This window comes from Martes martes (assembly GCF_963455335.1).
Source record: "Martes martes genome assembly, chromosome: X".
Lineage (NCBI taxonomy): Eukaryota > Metazoa > Chordata > Mammalia > Carnivora > Mustelidae > Martes > Martes martes.
Window position 1 is genome coordinate 40,545,517 of NC_137897.1, and position 13,875 is coordinate 40,559,391.

The 13,875-nt window shown below is 50.3% G+C and overlaps 1 protein-coding gene across 10 annotated transcripts; it reads left to right on the forward strand.

The window, feature by feature from the left end:
- Positions 1 to 1,575: 1,575 nt before the first annotated feature.
- On the forward strand, positions 1,576 to 10,981 carry FTSJ1 (FtsJ RNA 2'-O-methyltransferase 1). Of its 10 annotated transcripts, none has more exons than XM_080795060.1 (13): positions 1,576 to 2,006; positions 3,420 to 3,578; positions 3,846 to 3,915; positions 4,015 to 4,105; positions 4,444 to 4,522; positions 6,159 to 6,211; positions 6,297 to 6,350; positions 6,435 to 6,537; positions 6,641 to 6,724; positions 7,396 to 7,493; positions 7,580 to 7,777; positions 7,996 to 8,037; positions 10,436 to 10,981. In XM_080795060.1, the coding sequence occupies exons 2-12, from the start codon at positions 3,458 to 3,460 to the stop codon at positions 8,026 to 8,028; spliced, it is 984 nt and encodes a 327-aa protein (XP_080651186.1). In that variant the 5' UTR covers positions 1,576 to 2,006; positions 3,420 to 3,457; the 3' UTR covers positions 8,029 to 8,037; positions 10,436 to 10,981. The 10 variants fall into 10 exon arrangements, with proteins under 10 accessions (XP_080651186.1, XP_080651183.1, XP_080651177.1 ...); XM_080795057.1 differs by having other exon boundaries at positions 1,586 to 1,853; positions 3,414 to 3,578; positions 7,390 to 7,493; positions 10,436 to 10,976; XM_080795051.1 differs by having other exon boundaries at positions 1,591 to 1,853; positions 3,434 to 3,578; positions 7,390 to 7,493; positions 10,436 to 10,976.
- Positions 10,982 to 13,875: the final 2,894 nt, after the last annotated feature.

The window sequence follows — 13,875 nt, forward strand, 5'->3', positions numbered from 1 at the left end:
GGGAGTCTGCTTCTCCCACTCCCCTTTCCCCTCCCCCTGCTCGTGTGCTGCGTGCTCTATCTCTCAAATAAATAAATAAAATCTTTTTTAAAAATTAAAAAAAAGTAAAAGAGCAACTCAATCCCTCTGTTACTCTCCATCCCTTTCACCCTACTTTATTAGTCTTAATAGCTTTTATCACCACCTGACATAACATTATATATTTACACATATAATGGTACGTTTAATTTAGTACAGTTATTTTAATAAGTAAGTGTGTATAGATATCAGTATATTTATATGCATCAGTACATACATTTAAATATGTGCATAAAATGATATGCGTATTGTATATATACACTATACAAAATGCATAAATATATTTTTTCTTATATTTATATTTATTTCATTTCTTACTAATATATCACCTATACACTAGTGAATATTATACATCACTATATTTCTCTATAATCACATACATATTAAGCAGCATACATGTTTATACACCTAACGTAATGTATAGCCTCCCTGTATATCTATAAACTGGGGATAGTTGCAATAACTACTTCACATGGCTGTTATTAGGATTAAAATGAGTTCAAGAAAAGAATCCAGCAGTGCACTGGAGCCTCACACAGGTTTGCAGACTGCTTGTTCAATTTTCAGGAATTTTGCAAACCAGCTGTTAAACAGCTATTATTTAAAATGAAATAATATAAACTTACAATTAAATAAATTAGATTATTTAAAAGGCGATACTCACATCTCGTCACTTCCTGATTATTTTACTACATTTCGCTATTCTGTATGCTCCTGAGGTCATTTACCCCTCTTTGAATGGTATGGTAGGAATAGTGCATAATGGCGCACTACTGAATCTCTTCCTAACTCTGTGTTCCGTGACTACACGTTGGTAATTTAAACTCTGACAAGATGATGGTATAGAAACTACTGAAAATTGGCAAATGTGACAAATCAGGGCTTCCTACCCACACGCCCCGCTCAAAGAACCGGTTGTTAGCCGTTTACTAGAGCGCTTAGAACAGGTGTTTGGTGCATGGTAAACGCTTTAATGAATGTTTCCATTACTGTATTTACTTGTGCACCGGGTCGCGATGCAGTCTATTTAGTGGGTCGAAGTTAAAAATGTTTGAAGAACACAGAATTACAAAAGGACAGACACTGTACCGAACTACACCTATTCAAATCCTCTCAGTAACTCCGTGAAGCTATACTACTTTTAATTCCCATTTTTCAGAGAGAGAATCTGAAGTTCTGAAAGGGTACAACTCAAGCAGCGCTATCAGTTGGCTGAAGTGGATATGAATCTTGCCACAGACCGGCTTCCGTGCTCTAGCGCACTTAATTAACGTACTTTCCTAACTCTCACGTTTCCGACCCTAGCTGTAATTTGACTTCGCCGCACGCCTAAAATGAATGGGTTCGGCTGTGCCCGTTGCGTCTTGGGAAATGTAGTCCCCAGTGAACACGCCGGCCCACGCCTTGGAACAAAAGAAGTGTGGGTTCTGACGCCTCGCGACGTTTCAGCCTCACAGGGCGCGACTTCGGCAGCTCCGGTCGGCCCCGTTGCATGCTGGGAACGGCAGTCCGCGAGACGAGCTGCGTCGACACAAGATGACGGCGACTCACGTTGTACGTTCAGGTCGGGTCCGCGCGGTGCCGGAGACTTAGTGCTCCACGATGACAGGCTCACCACGCCGCGGGAGCCCGTAGGCATGCGCGACAGGCTTTCGGACCGACTGAGAACACACACTGAAGCCTTACAGTTTCTGGCAGGTCTGCGCTCTCGCCGAGTCTCGGGCTGCTCACGGACCGGTCTCTTCGTGCCCCTTCTCCCCATTCCAAAAGCTGAGGTAGGCTCTGGGGCGCGGAGGACGCGGGTCTAGGCCGAGACGGTTGAGGCACGCCTTGCGCTGTCCCGCCGGCGAGGGAAGGAGGGAAGTTCACCTTCCGTGCTGCAGCCTCGCTTTCTGGGCGTCTGGTGCAGTTTGGGCTCCAGACCCAAGGTTTGTGTGGAAGGGAACCGCTGTGCGGGGTGGACTGGTTGGGGGAGCGGTGCAGGGGTCCAGATATCGATGGAGCCTCCTTGAATGGGGCCTGGTGGTCCCAGTGGGGACAGGGGCTTTGAGGTAATGATGCGAGACCAGGAGCGTGGCCAGGGGGCTGTTAATGGGACAGGGGGTGGGTCGCATGAAAGTACTGGAGATCTGATGGGCGTTCTATCGGGGAACGCCCGATATGCCCGATTACCCGGGCATTGGGGAATCGATGGAGGCTAATAGGAGTGTTTTAGTCAACATGTTCCTGGGGGCCAGGGGTGTGTTCATTGATGAATGAAGGGGTGGTAGGGTGGGCAACTAGAAAGAAGAAGGTAATGAGAGGCGGGTGGGGGGGTGTGATCCTTGGGGGACTGCTGAGGTATGATATTAAACAAGTAAACGAAGAGCAGCAGGACAACAGTAATTGAAAGGATGATGGTGAAGCTGTGGAGGGAGTAATCGAGGCCAGTGGGAGTCATAATCAAAGGAACTAAGGGGAGAAGTAATCAAAGAAGAGTGAATGAGAGGTAGGTGTGTTGTAGTCATAGGGTTTGGGGGATCATGGCATGATAATTGAGGAATTAATGGGAACAGAGTGAGCAAAGAGAGGGTAATGTAAGCTACGAGGGTGTGATCATCAGGTGATTACTGAGGGGGCAAGGTGGGCACTGAGGGAGAATGGGGAACTGATGTGTGATCATCAGGGATTAACGCATGGTAACAAAGGGGTTACAGGGGGCTAATGGTGAGATCAGTAAGGAGTCAGTTGGAGGGCTGAGTTAATGGGAGCTGATAAATCACAGTAATTGAGAGCTTAATGGGGAGCTAATAAGCCATGATCCTCTACACATTGATGGGGGTTGGTAAGGATGTAGTAAGAAAGGAGTAACTGGGGGCCTAATCATTTATTAATGGGGAATGGAGAGGGGAGAGATTAAGGGGATGAGGAGTACCATGAGGTAGCATTAGGATAATGGGGGTTAGAGCAAGGCTGATAGGGGTGTATGAATTTAGGGGCTGTGAAGACAGCTGGGGAGATGGTCAGTGAGAGGTTAATGGGGGTGAGGTGGGTGAAGAAGCATTCAAAGTGAGTGTCATGGGACTTTATGGGTGGCAGCAGTGGGAGGTCCACAGGGGCAGTAATGAGTCCTCTGTAAGTGTTGGCATTGGGGATCTGTGGGGTGAGCAATGAAGCCTCAGAGCTCAGTGACGGAGTCCCTCCAGCCTTGTGAAGTCAGTGGGGTCAGGGACTGGGCTCTACTTTCCCCATATGCTGAGTGAGCTGTCATGGGCGTCCTGGGGGGTTTGTGTGGTTCTCACCGCCCTGCGGTCGTAGGTGGTAGTCCCACTCACCCAGTTACTGATACACGGCAGCATCAGCTTCCTGTTGGCAGGTCCCTGGGCAAACAGCGTGTGAGATGGGACGGACATCAAAGGACAAGCGGGATGTCTACTACCGCCTGGCCAAGGAGAATGGCTGGCGTGCCCGCAGTGCCTTCAAGCTGCTGCAACTTGACGAGGAATTCCACCTTTTCCAAGGTCCCCACCTGGTGGGCGAGTCCCTGGGGCATGGGGTGGGCAAAGGGAAGAGACAAATGGGCCATGTTGGCAGAGCTTCCTGTGGTAGGTGGGCCGACTTGGAGGGTCTGTGGGGCAGGGGCCAGGTGGAAAAGGGGCAGGTAACTTGAAAGGAGTCAGACACAGATAGATGTGGGTGCTCCCCCGACAGGAGAGGGGTGAACTTTGCAGGGCTCAGGGTTGGGAGGTGGGTGCAACTGACCACTACACCTTCCTGTGTGTGCTCAGGCGTGACACGGGCAGTTGACCTGTGTGCAGCCCCGGGCAGCTGGAGCCAGGTGCTGAGCCAAAAAATCGGGTGAGTGTGGGTTCCCACATGGGGCAGCCAGGAGGGCAGGCCAGGTCAGGGATGAGCCAGGAGTGACCACTGGGCTGACATGGGCCATGTTGTCCACAGGGGCCAGGGTTCCGGCCATGTGGTGGCTGTGGACCTTCAGGCTATGGCTCCATTACCAGGTGTGTTACAGATCCAAGGGGACATCACCCAGGTAAGAGCATGGCTGGGGTTATTGGGGTGTATCCTGGGCGAGAGCCCCTCCAAAGCTGGCAGCTACAGAGAGTGGAAGAGAAAAGACAGAGGGAGAAAGAGAGAGTAACCTAGAGAACCTGAGAGAGTGTAACAGTGGAGAAGCAGAGCCAGCTGGTCCTCATCTCAGAGACAGCCAGCAATGGTGGGACTGGGTCCCCAGAGATGGAGCCTGGTCTGAGAGCGGCAGAGCCTGAGGGTTTGGCTGACCCAGGGTTGCTGGCTAGGGCCGTGGGCAGGTGGGGTTAGAGGGCTACAGACGGGGGGCCCGGGACCACTCGTCTTCCCTCTCTTCCGTAGTTGTCCACTGCCAAGGAGATCATCCAGCACTTTGAGGGCTGCCCAGCGGATCTAGTGGTGTGCGACGGGGCTCCTGATGGTAAACAGCAGGGGTTGGGAGGCCAGGCAGGAGCCCTATGTGTGTCCTTCTCTGTGGCTCCCACATCTGTTGGCATCTTTCTTTCCTTCTTTCTTTTTAGAGAGGTGGGGGCAGAGGGAAAGGGAGAATCTTAAGCAGGCTCCACGCCCAGCGAGGGACATGGAGCCCGATCTCATGACTCTGAGATCATGACCTGAGCCGAAATCAAGAGTCGGCCACTGAACCAACTTCGCCACCCAGGCACCCTCTGTTGGCTTCTTTCACCACTTCAGCTACTCCCTGCCTCCCTCTGTTCTCAGCTGTCCCCCCACATATAGCAATTTCTTTCTACCCCCGCTTCCTGGTCTCTGCCTCTGTCTCCTCCATCTCCATAGCCTACCATTTTGGTTTTGGCTGTTATCTGCCCTTCCCATTGCTCATCTCTCATCTGCAACTGTCCGTCTCTATAGTGCTGCTCATATTTTTCAGTTAGCTGTTCACTCGGAGCACATTTATTGAGCACCTGTTGTGTGTCGGGCACTGTTCTACATGTTGGGAAAACACTTGTGAATAAAATTCTACTAATCTGACCTCATAGACCTGACGTTCTAGTAGAAGCAGAGGGAAAAGAAACAAACGATGGAGTCACATAGTATGTGAAGAGATGATAGATGAGGAAATCAGTGGAAAGGAGAAGGAGACGGGGAGTACCTGTTGGAATTTTAAGTAAAGTGGACAGGAAGGCCCCCATGAGTTTAGCATAAAGACCTGAAAGAGGTGAGGGAGTAGGCCAGGGACATATCTGGAGAACAGAGTCCAGGTCAAGGGACCGCCCAGTGCAAAGGCCTGAGGTGGGAGGGTGTTCAGCATGTGTGAGGAACCGCGAGGATATTGGTGTGGTTAGAGCAGAGTGAATGAGGGGGAGAGTGGTAGAGGGGAGGTCAGAAAGCTGGCCGGGGGGGAGGGGGTGGGTTCCGATCCTTGTGTGGGTCCTCTCATGGTTTTCTCTGAGCTCTCTGTGAGCAGAGGAGGGCCATGCCTGACTCAGCTTGTGACTGGACCCCTCTGGCTGCTGTGAGCTGTGTGAGGCATGAGGGGCAGGGAGAGGAGCCCATAGCAGTAGCCCGGGCAAGTGATGTCTGGGGTGGCAGTGGCAAAGATGAGGAGAGAGGATTGATCCAGGAGATCTTTTGCAAAGACAGGATTTAATAATGCTTGAACGTGAATGTGAGGAGAGGATGGAGCGTGTCAACAGTACGAAGATTTTTGGCTGGAACAGCTGGAAGGATCAGATGGGCTGGGAAGATGGTGTAAGGAGAGAGGTTTGAGCAGGAGGGTCAGGAGTCTGGTCTTTGAACACACTGAGTCTGAGATGTCAGGGTCTGATCTGTGAGTCAGGTGCTCGGAGGAGCAGTCTGGGCTGGAGGTAGGAAATGATGATAACGATGCTTGTGTGTAAGGTTGTTTTGAAAATTAAATAAACTGAGTGCCTGAGGATTAGGAGCCTAGAACATGCCTCCAGCTGGTGGATAGTAATTTGCATGCAGAACCTTAGTAGTCAGAGAGCCCAGGAAATGTTTGTAGCATCCCGACCTGTCTGGGACAAGGAGATAGCCAGCCCCAGATGGCCCCCCTAACGCTGTTCCTCTTGCCGCAGTAACTGGCCTCCATGATGTTGATGAGTATATGCAGGCCCAGCTCCTCCTAGCCGTGAGTAACCTTGGCTGACCCTGCCTCAGTTTGGACCCCTCGTGCCTGTCTCCACCTCAGCCTTAGCCATTTGTCCTGCCCACAGGCTCTCAACATCGCTACACACGTCTTGAAGCCAGGAGGCTGCTTTGTAGCCAAGGTAAGCCTTGGAAAACTTGGCAAGGGGTAAAGAAGGGTCCTCCAGGGCCGCTCACCTGCTTTCATCTGTCTCCTCGCCCTACAGATCTTCCGGGGCCGGGATGTCACCCTGATCTATAGCCAGCTGCGTGTCTTCTTCTCCAGCGTGCTCTGTGCCAAGCCCAGGAGCAGCCGCAACTCCAGCATAGGTCAGTGGGGCAGAAGGGCCAGGCTGGCGAGTGCGAATCTCGCGGACGCATCCTATGCCGGGCCGAGATAGTAGTCGCCCCTCACTCCACCTTCCCCCCACAGAGGCCTTTGCTGTCTGTCAGGGTTATGACCCCCCTGAAGGCTTCCTTCCGGACCTGACCAAACCCCTGCTGGACCACTCTTACGGTGAGAGCCAGGGCCCTGAGCCCCTCCCCTGGGAGGCTTTGCACCCTTCTGGAATGTATGTCTCCAGAGGGCCCTCGCGCCCCCCCCCTGGTAGAAACTTACCCTTTATGGCACTTCTCTTCCCAAAATGATCCTTAGCCCTGCCCTCTGGTGGAGATTCCGGCCGGAATGGATGTTTCCTCCCAGGAAGAGCTTCATCCCGGTCCATTAGGTCCTCTAATGTTTACTCTCGAATCCTGAGTCCAGCCGCTGGGGAGATTCCACCGAAGATTCTAGCCTAGAAAGACTCAGTCATGCCCCCAGGTGGATACTCCACCCCTACGTGGGAATTTTGCCCCGAGAGAGTCTTTAGCCTTGTCCTTCGTGGGAAAAGGCGCAGAGCCTGCTCTTAAGGTGAGCACACTTAAGTGAGACAGGGTTCAGGCAGCATATGGTAGAATGACAGGTGAGCATAAGGCACCGTGTGAGAAAAGCAGGGGAGTGGAATGTTCTAGAACAGATGGTCATGGAGGGCCTCCCGCAGGAGATGACCTGCACCAAATGAAGGATTTCAGTGGAGGAGCTGGTAGATACATAGGGAAGACTCCGTACCCTTGCTGTAGAAGGAGTCCTGACTGGTCCCAGGCATCCCACCCTGTCCTGTCTAATTTCTCCCTGCTGGTCAGATCCAGATTTCAACCAATTGGATGGTCCCACTCGCATCATTGTGCCATTTGTGACCTGTGGGGACCTGAGCGCCTATGATTCAGACCGCAGTTACCCACTGGACGTGAGTGCCCAGCCAACAGTAGGTAGATGGGGGGGCTGTTTTGGGTTCCCAGGTCTTCACTGTCACCCCACCATGTGTCCCTGCAGCTAGAGGACGGCTCAGAGTACAAGTATACTCCACCCACGCAGCCCCCCATCTCGCCACCATACCAGGAGGCCTGCACCTTGAAGAAGAAAGGGCGGCTGGCCAAGGAGATCCGTCCCCAGGACTGCCCCATCAGCACAATGGACACGTTGTCCCAGCCCCTGGCTCTTCCACAGCGCCATACCCTGCTGGCCTCTGAGGTCTGGAAACGTGTGGCCCAGGGCCCATGGTGCCCTCTCTCGGAGCCCACCTGAACCCCTCTCAGTGCACCTCTTTCTGCCCCCAAAGCACAGGGTTTCTGGGGCCCAGACACTCCTTTCTGCCTCCCAGTAGCTATAAAAATCAATGGGTAAGACCAAGTATAATGAATGGAAAAACTTCGGCAAGTATCTGAGTCATTTTTCTTTTTCTTGGGTAGGTGGAAGACAATGAAATGAATTGTTCACCTTAATACGTTCAGGTAAATTGCCTTTTTATCTAACAGTTTGAGTAAAGAGCACCTTTAAGGAAAAGCTCAGAAAAATTCCACCTTTGAAATTTTTACATCAACTGATAGGATTTCAGTCAGCCAACCAATACTAAGTACCTGATGTCATGTGCCAGGACCTGCTTGAAGCATTTTACGTATTGAGGCACTCAGTAATAAACATTTTTTTAAGATTTTATTTATTTGACAATGAGAGATCACAAGTAAGCAGAGAGGCAGGCAGAGAGAGAGAGGAGGAAGCAGGCTTCCCACTGAGCAGAGAGCCTGATATGGGACCCGATCCTAGGACCCTAGGATCATGACCTGAGCCGAAGGCAGAGGCTTTAACTCACTGAGCCACCCAGGCGCCCCTCAGTAAACATTTATTAAGCATGTGCTGTGTGCTGGGCATTGTTCTAGGTTGGGAGATAGAGCAGGGAACAAAGCAGGCAAATATCCTGGCCCTTTCTAGGCTGAGAAAGAGGTAAGAAACAAACAGCTTATGAATGCAGGAGTTTCTACACACAGCATCCACAGATAGACCACACACACACACACACACACACACACATTTATAGCTTGCATTTCACCATGCATAGCTTGGATTATAACACATTGTGTGTATATACAGATATAGATAGATAGATAGATAGATAGATGTATATATATATAAAGGTAATAAGGGATATGAACATTTTTTTAATAAAATAGGGTAAAGAGAGGGACGCCTGGGTGGCTCAGTTGGTTAAGCTGCTGCCTTCGGCTCAGGTCATGATCCCAGGGTCCTGGGATCGAGTCCCACATCGGGCTCCTTGCTCAGCTGGGAGCCTGCTTCTCTCTCTCCCTCTGCCTGCTGCTCCCCCTGCTTGTTCTCTCTCACTCGCTCGCTCTCTGCCAAATAAATAAATAATAAAATCTTTTTTAAAAATAGGGTAAAGAGAATCAGGAATTCCAGAGGCGGCAGGTTGCAGTTTTCAAAAGGGTTCTCAAGGAAGGGCTTACTGAGGTAATGTTTGAGCAAAGACATGAAGGAGATGAGGGAGGACATGCGTGTGTTCATCTAGGGGAAGAGCATTCCATGCAGAGGGAATAGCAAATGCAAAGCCCCTGAGGCAGAACCGTGCCTGGTGTGTGAGGGGGCCGTGAGGGGCCAGTTTGCCTAGAGCAGAGCGGACTCAGCCTGTCTGTGCTGAAGGACTTTTCATCCTCAGGAAGTCACGTCAGAGAAGGTGGTCCCTTTCTGACTATGGCTTACCAGGGTTTTTAGACCAAGTCCTCCATTTAAAAAAAAGAAGTAAAAACGATACCTCTTTAAAAAATGAAATGGTGAATCACGGTGGGGAAAGATTATTTGCAGTCCCTATATATAGTATCCTTGATATTAAAAAGCTCCTATAAATCAATAGGGAAAAGAAAATAAGAGAATGGCTACCAGGCACATGAAAAGCTGCTTCTCAGGGAAATGCAGGCTGACACTAAGATGATGGGCAATATATGTGTCCGGAAGGGTGTACAGCAATAGGTACCCTACTGTACACTGATGGCTACAGAAACTGGTGTGGCCACTGTGGGAGATCGGTAGGCATTGTGTAAAGCTGTATGCATGCCAGTTCCGCTCCTAAGAAATATGTACTAGAATTCCTCCTCGGCACTGTTTGTACCCCACACTGGATAGAGCCCACACATCAGTTCACTGCAGAATGGATCATTAAATCCTGGTATATTCACAGTGGAGAATTACACAGCAACGAGAATGAACATCCTACAGTTGTTAAAAAAATAACACCTTGTCACTCCTTAACATAAATAAAACATGTAAGTGTTGTGTGTTTTTCTGTATGTTACAGTTCACAATAGAAGTAGGGGAGAAAAGTCACAAAAGTGTTAGTACTGGGGCACGTGGGTGGCTCATTCGGTTAAGCGCCTGCCTTTGGCTCTGGTCATGATCCCGGGGTCCTGGGATGGAGCCCCACATCAGGCTCCGGGGAGCCTGCTTCTTTCTCTGCCTCTGCTACTCCCCCTGCTTGTGCTCGCGCGCGCTCGCTCTCTCTCTCTCTCTGAAATAAATAAAATATATTTTTTTAAATGTCAGTACCTGAGCAAACAGTGATCACAGTAGAAGAAAGTGGGAAAATGTTTTTTTAAAAAACCTTCCTGGGGTGCCTGGGTGGCTCAGTGGGTTAAAGCCTCTGCCTTTGGCTCAGGTCATGATCTCAGGGTCCTGGGATCGAACCCCGCATCGGGTTCTCTGCTCAGCGGGGAGCCTGCTTGTCCCCGTCTCTCTCTGCCTGCCCCTCTGCTTACTTGTGATCTCTGTCTGTCAAATAAAGTCTTTTTAAAAATTTTTAAAAATAGAATAAAAATTAAAAACCTTCCTTGTCCTTGATTTTAGGTAGCTGGCAGTCATATATCTCAGAAGCTGTTTGCTGTCAGGAAAATGAGAACCTGCATTGGTGAACTGATTTTCAGCTGTCTCATCAACGGGTCCTGAACACCCAGGCCCCGAGTGGTGCAGCAACCACCAGGAGCACGGCAAGGAAAGCAACAGCACAGAATGCCTGTCTACACTGCGAGAGGGGATTCTTGAGCGAGGCCTTGCCTCCTCTCTCTGTCTTTCCAGAGGTGTCCTGATTATGTCCAGAGTTTACCCCCAAAACAGGAGTTCTTAACCTGGATAGAAATCAGGGGTATCTGTGAACCTGATGGAGGGAAATATTACATCTTTATTTTCACTAAGAGAACTGAAGTTTCACTGGTAGAACTGAAATTTAGCATTACCCCCCAATACGAATGCTGGCAACAAACCTCAGTAGTAAAAGCAGTGCCCATTAGCCTCCCACCGATCTTGAAATGCTGTTCACATTTGTCACTACTTTGAATTATGGAAGACCTTATAATTGGATGTACTAATAAAGAAGTCCATATATTACTGTATCCCAGTGTTGGTTCACTTTAATATATATAGTAATATTTGTCACTAACATAAGACCTTCAACTTTATATAAATTTTAAAGTATACGACCTAATTCAATATATACCTATTGCAGAATGATTATAGTAAGTTTACTTAACATATATCACCTCAGTTATAACTTTTTTCTTGTTAGGGGAACTTTTTTTTAAGATTTTATTTATTTGACAGAGAGAGAGATCACAAGTAGGCAGAGAGGCAGGCAGAGAAAAAGGGGGAAGCAGGCTCCCTGCCAAGCAGAGCCCGATGTGGGGCTCGATCCCAGGACCCTGAGATCATGACCTGAGCCGAAGGCAGAGGCTTTAACCCACTGAGCCACCCAGGTGCCCCTGTTATGGGAACTTTTAAGATCTACTCTCTTTTTTTAAGATTTTATCCATTTGAGAGAGCAAGAGTAGGGGGTTAGGGGTGTGGGGAGGGGCAGAGGAAGAAGCAGACTCCCTGCTGAGCTGGGAGCCCGATGCAGGGCTCAGTCCTGAGACCCAGAGACCATGACCCAAGCCGAAGACAGACACCCAACTGACTGAGCCACCTAGGCGCCCCAAGATCTACTCTCTTAGAACCTTTCAAATACACAATATTGATCATCATAGTCACTATGCAGTACATTACAGCCCTGAATTTATTTATAACTCGACATTTGTACCTTTTTTTAATTAAAGATTTTATTTATTCACTTTGAGAGAGAGCACAAGCAGGGGGAGCAGCAGGTGGAGAAGCAGGCTCCATGCTGAGCAGGGAGCCCAATGCAGGGCTTGATCCCAGGACCCTGGGATCATGACCTGAGCCAAAGGCAGACAGCCACTTAACCGACTAAGCCACCCAGGCGTCCCTCCTGTATCTTTAGAGACACATTCTCTGTCTACACCTCCGTTCAGTGACCTCAGGACCACCCACATCCCAGCTGGTGACCCTAGATGTTTCTGCATCTAACCCTGTGAACCTAGAAGTGTCCATACTGGGTCTATGATGCCCGATGCTGGGGGTTGCACAGTACAGAATGTTAAACCAGGAGTCTTCTCGCCCAAACAGTGCAACCTCAGAAATGTATGATGGGAGGATCCCCACAAAGGCCTATGTGACCACGAGGGTAGCCACACCCATCACCATGCGAATTCAAGCAGTCCACACTATAGTCTGAGGCCCTAGGAATAGCCACCTAATTTCCCAGGAGTATAAACACACCAGGCTTTGGGACCCAGCAAGAATCCACGTCTCAGGCTTCGTGTCCCTAACTGTGCCTACCCTCATCAGTAGGGTGTGTATGATATCCGACATACACACAAGTCCCTGTGAGGGGAGCAGGTAGGTGCCCAATCCCCAGACCGTGTGACCCAGTGATGTCCACACCCCCAAATGTGTGGCCCAGGAAGGACCAGCCTAACCCAGGCTCAGTCTCCGATGTCGGGAGCACCCTGTCTGGCTCCAAGCGTGGATACCCTAGTCTTGCAACTCCAGGAGCATCCATACCCCTCTAGATGACCCCAGAATTTTCCACACCAAAGTCAGTGTGTCCACAGAGGCATGCATACCCCGAACCATGTGTCCCCAGCCAAACATTTACCTTAGTCTGACACTTCCACACCAGTCTGTGATGGCAGTTTATTTTCCAGGCTGTGACCCTAGGCTTTTCCATAACCCAGGCTGTGTTGTCCCCAAAGCATACACGCCCCTTTCAATTTGACCACTGGTTTGTCAGTTCCTTAGACTGCGTGACAATAATGGGTGTCCCTTCACCAGTCTGTGTGATCTCAGGGGTTACCACACCTCAGTCCTGGTCACCCCAGGGGGTGTCTACAACACAGTTCATGTCACCACAGGAGTATACGCACTCCAGTCTGTGTGACACCTGGAGTGTTCAAAAACAGTCTCTGTGAGCCTCTAAGTGTCTAGACTGCTAAGCTTGTCACCACAGAGTCGTGAAAACTCTAGTCTGTTTGACCACAGGAAGTGCCCACCACCGAGTATGTTAGCCTGAGGCAGTGCCCACACTCCGGCGGCCTCACCAATGGCCACGTGTCAGCCTTTGTCACCACAGGAGTGTCCCCCCACTCTGTGTGACCCCAGGAATCTCCAGACCTCCCGTGTCTGTCCTCAGGAGCACACCCCTCATCTGTGTTAGTGCAGAATTGTTCACGCCCCAGTCTGTCACCATTGGCTTTCCACCTCCCCCAGTCAGTGTCCCCTAGGAGTGATCATTCCTCAGACCTTGAAATGCCGGAAGTGTCCACACCCCAGTCTGTGTAACCCCAGGAGGGCCCACAGCCAGCCTGTTTCTCCAGAAGTCTCCACACAATAGCCCGTTTGTGCAATCCCAGGATGATCAACTTTCTGTGTGACCACAAGAGAAGCCACCACCCAGTCTTCGTGTCCCCAGGGTGGCATGCCCTTAGCTGTGTGATTCCCAGGGTTTTTACACCCTAGGCTGTATGAGCAAAGAAGTCTCCATGCCCTGAGCTCTGACCACTGGGGAGTCACTGCCCGGTCTGCAACTCTCAAGGACTTTCCACACCTCAGTCTCTGTGGCCTCACGTTTATTCACTCTATTGCCTGTGTGGCCATGGGAGGGTCCATTTCCCAGTCTGTGTGACCCTAGGGGTAGCCAAACTCCAGTCTGTAGGATTCCGGGAGTGTCTACACCCCCGACAATGTGAGCAAGGGAGTGTCTACACTCCAGTACAAACACATTCTCTTCCTTGTCTCTAGGCCGCAGATGAGTCCTGGCTGCGTCCACATCCCAGTGTCCGACTACAGGAAACCTCCACGGCCCAGCCCACGGGACCCCAGGAGCGTCCCCACAGTCAGCATGAGTCCACAAGTGACAACGGCTCAGTCTGTGTGACCAAAGAAACCTCCACACC